This window comes from Elephas maximus, chromosome 17, assembly GCF_024166365.1.
Source record: "Elephas maximus indicus isolate mEleMax1 chromosome 17, mEleMax1 primary haplotype, whole genome shotgun sequence".
NCBI lineage: Eukaryota > Metazoa > Chordata > Mammalia > Proboscidea > Elephantidae > Elephas > Elephas maximus.
This window is the reverse complement of record NC_064835.1, coordinates 89,759,126-89,774,326: the sequence shown is the minus strand read 5'-3', so window position 1 is coordinate 89,774,326 and position 15,201 is coordinate 89,759,126. Positions and strand designations below refer to the sequence as shown.

The 15,201-nt window shown below is 40.4% G+C and overlaps 1 protein-coding gene across 1 annotated transcript in view; it reads left to right on the top strand.

Annotated features, from left to right (window-relative positions):
• BUB1 (BUB1 mitotic checkpoint serine/threonine kinase) overlaps positions 1 to 15,201 on the top strand; it is a 64,349-nt gene that overhangs the window by 6,762 nt on the left and 42,386 nt on the right. The window contains exons 2-9 of the mRNA XM_049857187.1: positions 2,340 to 2,399; positions 2,478 to 2,616; positions 3,301 to 3,497; positions 5,304 to 5,347; positions 6,026 to 6,126; positions 8,388 to 8,440; positions 8,524 to 8,708; positions 10,330 to 10,481. Of these exons, the coding sequence (XP_049713144.1) occupies positions 2,340 to 2,399; positions 2,478 to 2,616; positions 3,301 to 3,497; positions 5,304 to 5,347; positions 6,026 to 6,126; positions 8,388 to 8,440; positions 8,524 to 8,708; positions 10,330 to 10,481 (931 nt within the window). The remainder of the gene's footprint in view (positions 1 to 2,339; positions 2,400 to 2,477; positions 2,617 to 3,300; positions 3,498 to 5,303; positions 5,348 to 6,025; positions 6,127 to 8,387; positions 8,441 to 8,523; positions 8,709 to 10,329; positions 10,482 to 15,201) is intronic.

Sequence of the window (15,201 nt, the reverse complement as noted above, 5' to 3'; positions counted from 1 at the left end):
GGGAAGGGGGAGGGGGAGCTGTTTAAGAAGCATTGAGTTCTGTTTACGGTGATGGAAAATCAGGCAAAGAATATTGCTGGCTGATTAATGTAATTAGTGTCACTAAATTATACATGTGAAAAATCTTGATTTGGCAAATGTTACATTTATCTTTAAAACAACAACAAAAAAGATATTAAAAGAAACCAACAAACCCATACCCCAAATTTCAGACTTGCACTATTCCCAACAAGCGGTGGTCCAGCCCTCCACCAAATTAGATCTTGTCTAATTCCCTGTTTTCTTCAAGCTGTGCCTGGCCGCTCAGCTTCTGCCTTTGTGCCCTCCCCTCTCCTCGTTCAGCATGCTTTGTTCTGTTCCTGGAACAGAGTCAGGTCATTTTTACCTTCTTTATTCTTGAAGTTCTCTCTCCCTTGACCATTTCCCCCCAGATAGCTGCATGGCTGCCTGGCATTGCTCAAATATTCCACCCTCAGAGAGGTAGGCCTTCCCTGACCACTCTGTCTAAAAATAAAAACTCTTGGCACACTCTTACCCCTTCTCCTTTTTCTTTTCTTCTAAGCGCTTAATGTCACCTAACATTATTTTACGTATTTCTTCATATTTGTTTGTTTACCTCACTAGCATGTGAGCTCCTGTGGAAAACTTTGTCTGGTTGATTATTTTTTAAGCTGTGGTTGGGTATGTGGAGGTAGGGAGCAAGCAGAATTCTCTGGGAGCTAGAGTCAAAGCAGTAGCTGAATTTTGAGCACTGCCACCTTGTTTTCTTCCTCAGGGATGTTGTGTTTCATTGAGGCCTGAAAAGCAAACTGTATCTAGAAACTCTGGTTTGTGGTACCCGGGCTCTCTCATGGGCGTTCACAAGTCCTCTTGGAATCTTGTTCCATCCTTGTCTCAAGGGGACAGGTCTGAGTCAGCGCCATGCCTGGTCATACCATCAAGAGGAGGAAGAAAACTTTTGACGACTCCCCCTCATGATGGTGGTAGCACTTTGGGACATCAGCAAGAGGAGACAGAGTTGGGGACCCTCTTCCAGCTGCCTCTCTGGTCTAAGCCACTTTCTTTCTTTCTGCAAATTAAGGTCTTTTGTGGGTGCTTTGCTTCTTTTTTTAGTGCTTTTTTTTTTTTAATTGTGCTTTAGGTGAAGGTTTACAGCTCAAGTTAATTTTTCATACCAAAATTTATATACATATTGTTATGTAATCCTAGTTGCAATCTCTGTAATGTGACAGCACACTCCCCCTTTTCACGCTGAGTTCCTGGTGTCCCTCCAACCAGCTCCTGTCCCTTCCTGCCCTCTCATCCTGCCTCCAGACAGGAGCCGCCCGCTTGGTCTCATGTATCTGTTTGAATTAAGAAGTACACTCTTCACAAGTGTTATTCTATGTTTTATATAGTCCAGTCAGATCTTTGTCTGAAGAGTGAGCTTCGGGAATGGTTTTAGTTCTGGGTTAACAGAGCGTCTGGGGGCCGTGGCTTCAGGGGTTCCTCCGGTCTCAGTCAGACCATTAAGCCTGTTCTTTTTACGTGAATTTGAGTTCTGCGCCACACTTTTCTCTTTTTCTGTCGGGGACTCTCTGTTGTGTTTCCTGTCAGTGCGGCCATTGATGGTAGCCGGGCACCATCTAGTTCTTTTGGTCTCAGGCCGATGGAGTCTCTGGTTTATGTGGCCCATTTGTTTCTTGGGCTAATATTTTCCTTGTGTCTGGTGTTTTTCATTCTCCTTTGCTCCAATTGGGTTGGGACCAATTGATGCATCTTAAATGGCTGCTTGCAAGCTTTTAAGACCCCAGGCGCCACTCAACCAAAGTGGGTTACAGAACCTTTTCTTAATAAACTTCGTTGTGCCAGTTGACCTAGATGTCCCCTGAAACCGTGGTCCCCAGAACCCAGCCCCTGGTACTCTGTCCTGTGAAGTGTGTGGTTGTGTTCAGGAAACTTCTTGGCTTTTGGTTTAGACGAGTTGTGCTGACCTCCCATGTATTGTGTGTTGGCCTTCCCTTCACCTGAGACGATTCTTGTCTACGATCTAGTTAAACCTGGTGCTGTGGAGCCTATTCCGTGGTGATCGCTATCTAGTTAGTGAATCCCCTCTTCCTCCCTTCCCATCATCTAAGCCACTTTTCTAGGGCTAACCTCCAGGGCTCTGGCTCTTTCTTCTGGAAAAACACAACCACTTCTGAGTGAATGCTACTTTAATTTTTATATAGCATTTCAGTTGGTGTTTAAGATTTCCATTTCAGAGTATATAAATGGTAAGTATGATGTAAAATCAAGTGTATCTTTTGCTTTTAGAGGCTGTATCCTTAATACCCCATATGCTCATTCCCCTGTTGCAGGATGTTTGAGGCCCACATGCAGAACTACAGGGGCGATGACCCGCTTGGTGAATGGGAAAGGTCAGCATTTGGTTTACTCTTTTCTTTTAAACACACTAGTTGCCGCTCTGAAAACTGACATTATCCGTATTTTTCTAGCTATATGCAGTGGGTAGAAGAAAATTTTCCTAAGAATAAAGAATACTTGACAACATTATTAGGACATTTAATGAAAGAATTTTTAGATAAGAAGAGATACCACAATGACCCAAGATTCATCAGTTATTGTCTGAAATTTGTAAGTATACTTTCAGTTGTGTAATCAAATCTGTAATATTTTTTGCTTTTCCTCCTAGATTTTAAGATAATTTTTTTATTATAAAAACCAGCTGGTTTCTCGAGTCAGTTCCAACTCATCGTGGCCCCGAGTGTCACCGAGTCGAACTGTGCTCAGTGGAAGGGTGGGGGGATAAGCGGACACTCCCAGGTCCTAAGAGGGCTTCTAGGAGAAAATTAAATTCTTTGTGAATAATCAACGAATTATTAACTCAGAAACCAAAATCAGTGGTAAAAAGGGAATACTCCCTCCAGTCAGGCTTTAAAAGGCTGGGACCCTAATCTGGGAATAAGGCTTGGGGACACGCACCCTAGTAATAAAGTCATGAATGGAGAGGACAGAACAACAGGAGTTATTCTCTTCTCTGTATTACAACCCTAGGATGGAGGCACCCTACAGAGCTTGAACAAGCTCTAATTAAGGCAAATAAAAGTAATACTTTAGATAATGAGCCAGTATAGAACCCACAATCTTGGGAAATAAGTGGGTGATTTTGAGGATGTGGAATGTCAAAAACAGGAATGAGCCTTCTCCTCTGTCTCGGAGGCCTCCAGGAAAACTGAATGTTGGGGGCTGATTGGATGTTGGGCCAGACCTGGAATAGGTGTCCTCTGTTCTTACGTCTGTCCATTTGGGCTCTTTTAGGCCCAGTACAACAGTGACCTTCATCAGTTTTACGAGTTTCTGTACAACCATGGGATTGGGACCCTGTCATCGCCTCTGTACATAGCCTGGGCCGGGCACCTGGAAGGCCAGGGAGAGCTGCAGCACGCCAGTGCTGTTTTTCGGAGAGGAATTCAAAACCAGGCTGAACCTAGAGAGCTACTGCAACACCAGTACAGGTAGTTTCAGAATAAAACTCTGTGGCGTTTCCTACTCTAAAATGTAATGCTTACTCTGAAAATTTTGTTTATTGTAGTCTCTTTGTACAGGGAAATCCTCATTGTGGGAAATGTAGATAACACAGAACCGTGTAAAGAATTAAAAACCACCCAGAAATACTGCTGTTAAGGTTTTCGTGCATTTCCTTCCAGTATCTCTTCCGTGGTCTGTCGTGTGTGTCTGTGTTTGTGTGATTTAGCAGTAAATCACGCCACGTCTGGCTCTGTGTACCGAGTCTTGTATTACTCTTAAGAAAGAAGAGCTTTTGTGCTACTTATAAAATGGTTGTGGAACCTGTCAGAGTTGTATCATCATTTAACTGTTCTCTTACTGAACATTGAAGCTGTTTCCAACATTTTGATTTTTATAAAGAATAACATGATGAATAACCTTGATTTTTTTTTCTTTCAATTTTTTGTGTTTTCTTTGGTTAAATATACTTCACATAGGGAATTTTGGAAGTACAGAAAACTAAAGAAGAAACCTTTTGGCATTTTAGTTGGCGCTTCTTCTCTGCTTATTACAGGATTGCAAGCAGGCTGTACCCACACGTGCAGCTTTGTATCGAGGTCTTTTCTTTGTCATCATAAAAGCCTTTTCTAGTATAATTCCTGTTTTTATACTAACAGAATCTCAGGATTTTGAAACTACTAAGTCAAAGGATATATGAAGAGTTTTAAGGCTTTTGGTGCATTTTGCCAAACTTCTTACTCAAAAGTTTATACTGGTGTTTGCTGTTCCCCTCTTGCTAGCACTGTGGGACCCTGCTTATCTCACTGCACTTGTTGCCAGCATTTAAAATTCTCCATTTTTTCCAACTTTGCTGTAGTGCTTATGCTTTTTAAAACTTTTTTATGAGAAATTTCAGAAGTTAATTAAGAAAGAAAAATTATTATAGCAAACCTCCATTTACGTGCCTCCTGCTTTTAATAATTATTAACACTTTGCTTGGATCATATTTTTTCTATGCTGAAGAATTTTAAAGCAAATCCAAGACAGGAAAGTAGTTTACCCCAAACACGTCCATAAACATCTCCAGAGAGTCATTTCTTACAGAACCTTAATCTGTTGTCACACCTAAAAAATTAACAGTTTCAGTCACTATTGAAATCACTTCATCACGTGAAAAAAAATTCTCTTTATACCATTGGTTTGTCTGAAGAAACAAGGTCAACAGATTGCATTTGGTTGTATGTCTCTTAGCCTCTTCATACTTCTGCTCACTTCACCCAAAAGCATCAGGCTTGCAAATTGCCGTTTACTTATCAGGCATAGCTGATGTGTAAAGGTGCCTTGAAATCCCACGTCTGAGGACTTCTCAGAGAGCACGAACAACACTGCGTTTGCCTGTTGAAGGAGCAGTCTCAGCTTCATAATTTGACTTCTTTCTTCCAAGTGTTTTCACCACTCAGATGTATAAAATGCCTAAAGTAAGAACTCAAACACCTTGTGATGTAACATTTACAGACTTGCTCCACAGAGAAGGAGGGTATGTTTGTTGCACGAGGTCAGGAAATACTAACTTAAACGATGCAAAATGCGGGATTTTTCTTCTAATATAAATGCATCGGGTGTGAAGGTGTATTCGGTGACTTTTTTGTCATGTTGAAGCAACTCTATACTTGAACTTTATATTCTGTCTTGACCTCCGTCCTTACAAGCTTGTAGTAAGCTCTCTGTTATGTTTAGTTTTTACTTTAATACAGATACCTTTTAAACTGTACATTTACACGATTTACATCGATGCCTTTACTACCGTCATTTAGGTTATTTCAGAAACGCCTTGCCGAAACTCATCTGGGAGCTCAAGGTAAAACGATGTTCTCCGAAATGCCCGAGTTGTTGGTGGTTTAGTCTCTGATTTGCACTGCTTTCTAAAATTTCTTTAAAAAAAACAAAAAAAATCCACGCAGTATCTATTACATATCAAACTGACTTATTTTGGGTAACGGGGAAGGTGCCCTGGTGATAGTAACGCTCGCTAAGCCGCCCTGGAGGCCAGGCTGTGTCTCAGCACTTTAGAAGAGCAAACCCACAGGAAAAACTGAGTGATTCGACCATATTTTTAAGATTAAAAAATATATATATGTGTGTGTGTATATATGTATATATATATATATATCAGAGTCGAGGATAAGACCTACTTTGGGCCCTTGTGTTCTGAGTTGAATCAAATGTATGTACTGCAACTTGTAAAGAAATAAAGATATTTCAGGCAGTAAGCATTGACTGTCCTGTCCTGCCGTTTGAGGTCACCGGTCAGGTTTTACATTTCTTTTGGATATTTGCTTGGACATTTTGAGTTGATCAGAAAATTGTCCAAAATACTTGTCTTATCTAAAAAAAAGTTTTTAGTTATATTTTCTCAGACAGTTTGAAGAAGTTGATTTATTTATCATGCTACTTATTGAAAGATTAGGAGAAATACATCATATAATAATTTTATTTACTGTGGTTTTGACCTTATTTCATCCTGTTTTCACCACAGCTAGAACCTCAGAACCTCTGCATGATGCTCAGGTTGTCAATCAGACGATAATATCAGACTCGAACCCAGGAAAGAACACAGGCTGTGTTTCTGAGAACCAGGTAAAGGTCACGTCTGCAGGTTGTGGAGAGACTGGAAATGGCACTGAGTTGCCATGCTGGCTGGTGTCTGCATCTTGTGGCCTCTCATTTCTTTGACCTTCTCTCCCGTGATGCTAACCTCCACGTCAGCCGGCTCCTGAAGTGACCTTCTATCACTGCTGACTTCAGATTACAATGAAATAACCCAGAACTTCCTTGCATGTGTCTGACTTAGGGACCCCCACTACACCACCTCCTGTCTTCACTTCTCCCCCTGGTAGCTTCTCTGCTACCAGCATCCTCTCCTCCGTGTTCTGCCGGCATTGCTGTTGTTAGGTACCATCCTCACAGTCGTTGCTGTGTTGGGGCCTGCTGTTGTAACCACTGTGTCAGTCCATCTGGTTGAGGGTCTTGGTTCTTAGTGTGCGTTGCTGTTGTTAGGTGCCATCCTCACAGTCGTTGCTGTGTTGGGGCCTGCTGTTGTAACCACTGTGTCAGTCCATCTGGTTGAGGGTCTTGGTTCTTAGTGTGCGTTGCTGTTGTTAGGTGCCATCCTCACAGTCGTTGCTGTGTTGGGGCCTGCTGTTGTAACCACTGTGTCAGTCCATCTGGTTGAGGGTCTTGGTTCTTAGTGTGCGTTGCTGTTGTTAGGTGCCATCCTCACAGTCGTTGCTGTGTTGGGGCCTGCTGTTGTAACCACTGTGTCAGTCTATCTGGTTGAGGGTCTTGGTTCTTACTGTACGTGTGCAAGAACAAGCACTCCTAGAAGCAGCATGTGTATGCATTTCTAACTTAGGTAGAGACCACAAACTGCCCTTTAGAAAGTCTGCCCAGTTTACAACCTACACTTGCTTGCCAGCCTCGGGGCTTCCTGCTGCCCAGCTGAGATTAGACAGCTGAGGTGGATCTTGCATACTGCTGCATTCCCAGGACCTAGCGCAGGGCATGACATGAATTAAGTATCCAGTAAATATTTGTTTGGTAAATGAATGTTAGCATGGGAACTCCCAACGGTGGTGGTACTAGAAGGTTTTAAAAGATTTTTAAAACGTAGCTACTGGGAATGTTAATCCTGTAACACTTAGGGACTGTCACCCCGCTCCTAGACGTGGGTGGAAGGAAATCAGTACCCTTCCCTGCTACCACTTTTCTTATTGGGCTCTTAAGTGGCGATGTTCATTACCATAAGGTTAATAATGCAAACTAATATGCCAGATGGTGGCGTAGCTGTTAAGAGCTACAGCTGCTAACCAAAAGGTTGGCAGTTCAGTTCAAATCCACGAGACACTTCTTGGAAACTGCATGGGGCAGTTCTACTCTGTCCTGTAGGGTCACTATGAGTCGAAATCGACTCAACGGCAACAAGCCAGATGTTAGCCATGATTCTTTTAAAATTTTAAATTATTTTTTGTGAACATACAGCAAAACATAATACAACAATTTCTCCACATACAATACAGTGACACTGATGACATCCTTCAAGTTGCACAACCATTCTTGCTGTCCTTTTCCAAATTATTTCACCACCATTAAGATAAACTCACTGCCCCACAAGTTTCTCATCTGCTATCTTGAGTTGCTGCTGTCAGTTTGAGACCATGTAGATAATCCTTTAAAAAAGCACAGTGCTTAAGGCAGACGTTCTTTACCAATTAAGATAAAGGGTTATTGGGTTGGGAACCGTGGTGATGTAGTGGTTGAGAGCTATGGCTGCTAGCCAAAAGATCAGTAGTTCAAATCACCTAGGCGCCCCTGGGAAACTCCACGGAGCAGCTGTACTCTGTCCTGTAAGGTGGCTATGAATTGGAGGCAGCTTGACTGCAACAAGTGTGGTTTGGTTTTGGTTATTTGGCTTAGAGATGACTTGGTTTAAGGCATAAAGATTATCTTAAGGCAGTAGTTTTGGGGATCATCCAGCCTTAGTAGCTCCAGAAAGTCTGTTCCACATTGCCCCCCTTTTGGTCAGGATGGTTCTATAGATTCTTTGCTCAAAGTGTTCACCATCGGTAGCTGGGCACCATCCAGTTCTGGTCTCACGGCAGAGATGGCCGTTTTCATGGAGGCAATTAGATGCACGTTCTGTTTACTCCTAGCCCTGACTCTCCTTCCTAGGCTGTTCCAGGTGAATAGAATTCTGAATTAATCAGAATTTAAAAGAACATCTATAAATCCACTTCATGATGAGAGACTCCTTCCCTCAAGTGTTTTGCGAAGTAATTTGAGTGAAAAAAATTTCTTTTTCCGGATAAATGAATGCTGATGATTTTTTTTTGGCCTTTTAGGGTTCACAGCTTTCTGCAGTGACGTCTACAACTTGTGGTGAAGAGTCGAATATGCAAGTACACTCAGTGCATAAATCTGTTACTTAGTTTCCGTTCAAGTGCACTGTTACAAACGATGTGTTCTTCTGCGTTATAGGGGACAAAGGGTGATCGTGGTTTCTAAATCAGAATATTCTACGCATTCATCTTTGGCAGCCAAAACTGACGTTAAGCAAGTTGTTATGTATTGCAAGGAGAAGCTTATTCGTGGAGAATCAGAATTCTCCTTTGAAGAACTGAGAGCCCAGAAATATAATCAACGGAGAAAGCATGAACAATGGGGTACTTACGATCTTATAATTTGAGTTTTCTAATGCTGTTTAAAATAATCGTCATCTCTGAATAGTGATTTTTATTAGATGGTTCTCTGTGCTAAAAGAATCTGCAAAACAAAATCTGCAGCTCGTCCTACTAGAAGCCTGGGAACGCAGCCGTGTTCATTCGAGGAGGACGTTGATGTCGGCAGCAGAGCTCACAGTGAAACAGCAGTAAAGTAGATGTTCGCACCAGCGTTGCTTGGTCTTTTAGAGAAATAAGATATTTAAAAATTTTAAGTAGATTTTATCTTTATGGATTTGAACTTCTGTATTCAATTCTAAACCTCCAGGTCAGTTATTTGTACTGTGAAAGGATTAGGGTGGGAACTGCAGTTCAGAAGAGGTTTTCTAAGATCTCAGGTACTACAAACAAGATGTTGAGAAGGGTCCCCTGATGAGAGCGCCCTGTTATTGATGGCAAGACAGTGGATCCAGTTTTGTTCCTCACAGCAAAACCTTGTTCTTAAGACCAGAGTTGGCACTTGGCTTTGCCATAACAACACGGACTTTAGAGAGAGGAAGATGAACCTTTATCTCATTCGGGGCTTCCGTATCATCTGTCCGAGTTATTTTGCTGTAACAATTCTGTAGGCCTTTGTTTTTTGTTCTTCCTTTCTTGCGTTCCATCAACAACTAAGACGAGGTAGTTGACGCTCACGGAGGACCCACTTGCTGAGTAGAAATGTATTTTTCTTTCACACTCCTGACCTAAAATCTTAAGCCAGACTGCTCGACTTGTGGGTGTTGTGGTTATATTAACCTAGTTACTGAAGTGTACTCAGTGCACTGGCCTTAGGGTGTATTTTACTTCTTTTTAGCAAGTACCTAGGGATTTTTATCTTTTAAAAACTGTTCCATTTTCAAATAATTTGAACAGCCATGATTGTTTCTCAAGAGCTGTTTAGTTTTATGTTGTACTATTAGTAAGTATTGATTGGTTGATTGACATGTAAACTTCTCTAATTTTTATGTCCTGAACTTAAAACTAACTGTCTTAGTTATCTAATGCTGCTATAACGGAAATACTGCAAGTGGGTGACTTCAACAAACAGAAATTTATTTTCTCACAGTTTTAGGAGGCTGAAAGTCCAAATTCAGGGCACCAGCACTAGGGGAAGGCTTCCTTTCTCTGCGGGCTCTGGAGGAAGGTCCTTGTCTCTTCTGAGCTTCTGCTCCTGGATGACCTTTCTGTGGCTTGGCATCTCTCCGCCATCTTCCTTGCTAGCTTACTTGTTTAATCTTTTTATATCTCAGAAGAGATTGACTCAAGTTATACCCTACACAAATCCCACGTCATTAAATAACAAAGCCAGCCCATTCCCTGATGATATTATAACCACAGGCATGGAGGTTGGATTTACAACACATATTTTTGGGGAACACAGTTCAACCCATAACAGTAACTATGCTGAGGACAAGTTAAAATTATAATTAAACTGAAATACACGTATCCATTTTAGCACCTAGTAAACATGGAAAAAGTTTTTTGTTTTAAAGCATTCTAAAAATACCTTTAGCTCATTTGCATATATGCCTCTGACAACCTGTGTTCGAAATTCATGTACAAATAATTTTGTATCCTAAAGTAAATGAAGACAGACACTATATGAGAAGGAAAGAAGCAAGTGCTTTTGAAGAACAGCTGTTAAAACAGAAAATGGATGAACTTCATAAGAAATTGCATCAAGTGGTGGAGATGTCCCACGAGGACCTGCCCGCTTTTCAGGAAAGGTCTGAGGTATGTGTGCTCTTTGCTGACATTTCCCATACGCACAACATTGACTTCAGCTTTTATTTTCTCCATTCTGTGCCCTATTTTTAGTGTTAATTCTGATATTAATTTAGCAAGTAACTTTCAGGACTTTAAAAATAATTTGCTTGGAAAGGTGTTCAAAATGTAGAATGAGAAAAGGATTTACCGGTGGTTACGCGCTAAGGTTGGCAGCTCAAACCCACCCGGTGGCTCTGCAGGACAAAGACCTGGTGACCTGCTTCTGTAGAGAGGACAGTCGAGAAAACCGTTTGGGGCAGTTCTGTTCTATCACATGCGGTGGCTATGCGTTGAAATCGATTTGACGGCACCTACCATCAACAGCGGGAACCCTGGTGGCGTGGTGGTTAAATGCTACGGCTGCTAACCAAGAGATCGGCAGTTCAAATCCGCCAGGCACCCGCTCCTTGGAAACTCTGTGGGGCAGTTCTCCTCTGTCCTGTAGGGTTGCTATGAGTCGGAATTGACTCAACGGCAGTGAGTTTTTGTTTTTTTTTTTTTTAACATCAACAACAAAGTATTGTCATCTTAACAATACTAAGTCTTCCAATCCATGAACACGGATATCTTTTCATTTACCTTGGTCTTCTTTAATTTCTTTCAGTGATGTATAGTTTTCAGTGTACAAGCCTTGTGCTTCCTTGGTGAATTTATTCCTAGGGATAGGTATTTTATTCTTCTTGATGAATTGTAAATGAAATTGTGTTCCTAATTTGCTTTTCAAACTGTTTGTTGCCGGTGTGTAGAAATAGAACTGATTTTCATGTGTTGATTTTGTATTCTGCAACTTTGCTAAATTTGCTTACTAGCGCTAACACTTTTTTGGTGGATTCTTTATAGTTTTCTGTGTATTGTTGCTAGGTGCCATCAAGCCAGCTCCAACTCATAGTGACCGTTATGTATAGCAACAAATTGTTGCCCAGTCCTGCGCCATCCTCACAGTTATTGCTATGCTTGAGCCCATTGTTGCAGCCACTTTCTACGTATGTTGGTTGCTGTCAAGTTAATTCTGTAGTGACCCCGTGTGTGCAGAGTAGCATGCTCTATAGGGTTTTCAAGGCTGTGACCGTTTCAAAGGAGACTGCCAGGCCTGTCTTCCGAGGCGCCTCTGGGTGGGGTCAAACTGCCAGCTTTTCAGCAAGGAGTCGGGCGCTACCCAGGGATTCCCCCTTTCTATGTGTGGATCATATTATCTGCACATATAGTTTTACTTCTTCTTTTCCAATTTGGATGCCTTTATACCTTTTTCTTGCCTAATTGCTCTGGCTAGAATTTCCAGTACTTTGCTGAATACAAGTGTCAGTGGTGGGCATCCCTGTCTTGTTCCTCATCTTAGGTGAACAGCTTTCAGTCTGAATGGTGAGTGTGATGTTAGCTGTGAGTTTTTCATATATCGCCTTTATTGTGTTGTAGAAGTTCCCTTACGTTCCTGATTGTTGAAGGTGCCTTTTCTACATCCGTGGAGATGATCACGCCCCCCCCCCCCCACCCCCCCATGGATCCTAGTACTGTGGTGTATTATGTTAAGGATTTCCACAAATGCCTTTTCCACGTCCGTGGAGATGATCACGCCCCACCCTGCCCACCACGGATCCTAGTGATGTGGTGGATTATGTTAAGGATTTCCACAAATGCCTTTTCCACATCCGTGGAGATGATCACACCCCACCCCGCTCCCCCAATGGATCCTAGCACTGTGCTGTATTATGTTAATGGATTTCTGTGTGTTGAATCACTCTTGCACTCCTGGGGTAAATCCCATTTGGTCGTGGGTGTAATTGTGTAAACGTGCTGCTGAATTTGATTTGCTGGTATTTGGTTGAGGGTTTTACATCAATGTACGTAAGGGATATTGGTCTGTAATTGCTTTTCTTATAGTGTCTTTGTCTGGCTTCAGTTTCAGGGTAATGCTGGCTGCACAGAACGAGTTATAAAGGGTTCCTTCCTTGTATCTTTTGGAAGAATTTGAGAAGGATTGCTGTTAATTCTTCTTTAACTGTTGGGTAGAATTCATGAGTGAAGCCACCTGGCCCTCAGCTTCTCTCTGTTGGTAGGTTATTGATTACTGATTCAATCTCCTTATTTATTATGACTCTTTGGACTTTCTGTCTCTTCTTGAGTCAGCTTTAGTAGTTGTATCTAGAATTTATCCATTCATCTAGGTTATCCAATCTGTTGGTGTATAGGTGTTCATAGTATACTCTTATAATCCTTTTTATTTCTCTAAAGTTGGTAGTAATATTCCCTCTTTCATTTCTGATTTTAGTAATTTGAGTATTTTTTCTTAGTCATCTATCTAAAGGTATGTCAATTTTGTCAATCTTTCCCCAAAAAAGCAACTTTTGGCTTCATTGATTTTTCTATATTGCTTTTCTATTCTGTATTTAGTTTTGCTCTAATCTTTATTATTTCCTTCCTTCTCTTAGCTTTGGGTTTAATTTACTCTTCTTTTTCTAGTTCCTTAAGTTGTAAAGTTAGTGATTTGGGATCTCTCTTCTTTTTTAGTGTAAGCATTTACAGGCATAAATTACCATCCGCCTTTGGTGTGGCTTGTAAGCATTGGTATGCTGTGTTTTTGTTTCATTTGAGTCAGTGTATTTTCCAATTTCCCTTGTAATTTCTTCTTTGAGCCATTAGTAATTTAAGATTGTGTTAATTTCCACATATTTTTGAGTTTCCTAATTTATTTGTTACTGATTTCTAATTTTATTCCATTGTGTCAGAAGAAGATCCCGAAAATCATCTGATTTCAGTCTTTATAGCTTTATTAAGACTTATTTTGTGGCCTAACATGACCAGTCCTGGAGAATGATCCATGCTTTGAGAAGAATGTATATTCTGCTGTTGTTAAGTAGCGTGTTCTGTATATGCCCGTTAGCTTTAATTGGTTACAAGTGTTTTCCCATGGCTGTATTTCCTTATTGATCTTCTGTCTGGTTGTTCTACCCATTATTAAAAGTGGGGTATTGACGTTTCCAGCTATTGTAGAACTATTTTTCCCTTCAGTTGTTAATTTTTGCTTTGTATATTTTGGGGCTCTGTCGTTAGATGTATATGCTTGTAATTATTATATCTTTTTGATGGATCAAAACTTTTATCAGTATACAATGCTCTTCTTTGTCTCTTGTAACCTTTTTGACTTAAAATCCTTTTTGTCTGATAATAACTTAGCCACCTCAGCTGTCTTTTTGTTACTATTGGCGTGGAATATTTTTTCTAAGCTTTTACTGTCAACGTCATTGTGTCTTTGTGTCTAAAATGAATCTCTTATAGACAGCATATAGATGGATCATGTCTTTCTATTCATTCTCGCAGTCTCTGCCTTTTAACTGGAGCGTATAATCCATTTATCTTCAAAGTAATTACTAATAAAGAAGGACTTACTTCTGCCATTTTGCTATTTCTTTTCTGTATCTTTTATATTTTTGGTTCCTTCTCCATTACTGCCTTTTTTAAATCTATTTGACTTTTTGGGAGTGTATCATTTTTATTATTCCCTTCTTTCTTTTTCTGTATATTTTTTAGTTATTTTTTTAATGGTTAACATAGCAATTGCAGTTAACATCTTAAATGTATAACAACCTGGTATGAATAATACCAGCAAGGTTTCAGGGATATACAGCCAGCTCCTATACATCTCTATCCCTTTATGTTATTGTCACAGATTACCTCTTTATTCATTGCCCAGTGATAGAGATTTATAATTACTGTTTTATGCATTTACATTTAAGTCATTGAGGCAAATAAGAGGAGTTAAAAGTCAAATGGCTTTGATGTTTAACCTATGTAGTTACCTTTTCTAGTGTTCTTTATGTCAGACTGAAGGACTCTCTTAGCATTTCTTGTAGTGAAGGTCTACGAGTAATGAACTCCTTTAGCTTTTGTTTTTCTGGAGATGTCTTAATTTGTCCTCCATTCTTGAAGGATAGTTTGCTAGATATAGAATTCTTTTTTGTCAGTTTTTTGCTTTCAGCACTTTTAATGCTATCCCATTGTCTTCTGGCCTCCGTGGTTTCTGTTGAGAAATCAACAGTTAATCTTGGGGATTCCACGTGCCTGATGAGTTGAGTCTCAAGATTCCCTCTTAGTGTTTTTATCTTTTGTCAGTTTGACTATAATGTATCTTAGCATGGATCTCTTTGAATTTATCCTGCTTGGAGTGCGTGACTTCTTGTCTTTCATCAAATTTGGGAAGATTTTAGACAGTATTCCATCAAATATTCTTTGTGCCCCTGTCTCTCTCTTCTCCATCTGGTACTCCTGTAATGTGTATGTTGGTCCGCTTGATGGTGTCCCGCGGGTCCCTTAGGCTTTGTTCACTTTTCTTCATTCTTTTTATTTTTCTGCTCATACTGGGTAATTTCAATTGTTTTATATTCAGGTTTGCTGGTTTCTTCTTCTGCCTATTCAAATCTGTTGTTCAACCCTCTAGTGACTTTTCATATCAGTTACTGTACTTTCTACCTTCAGAATTTCTATTTGATTCCTTTTTATAATTTTGATCTTTATTGATACTCTCATTTTTCTGAGCCAGAGAGGTAATGGGACAGAAATGCCACAAAGCTTTGCTATCCTTTTTAGTTGCTTTTTCTTGATTTGGCATTTGCTTGGTTGCTGTAAACTTTTGACCATTTTCAGAGTTCTGACAAATTTGGTTCTGATAGTTTCTGCTTGTTTTGCCGTGTTT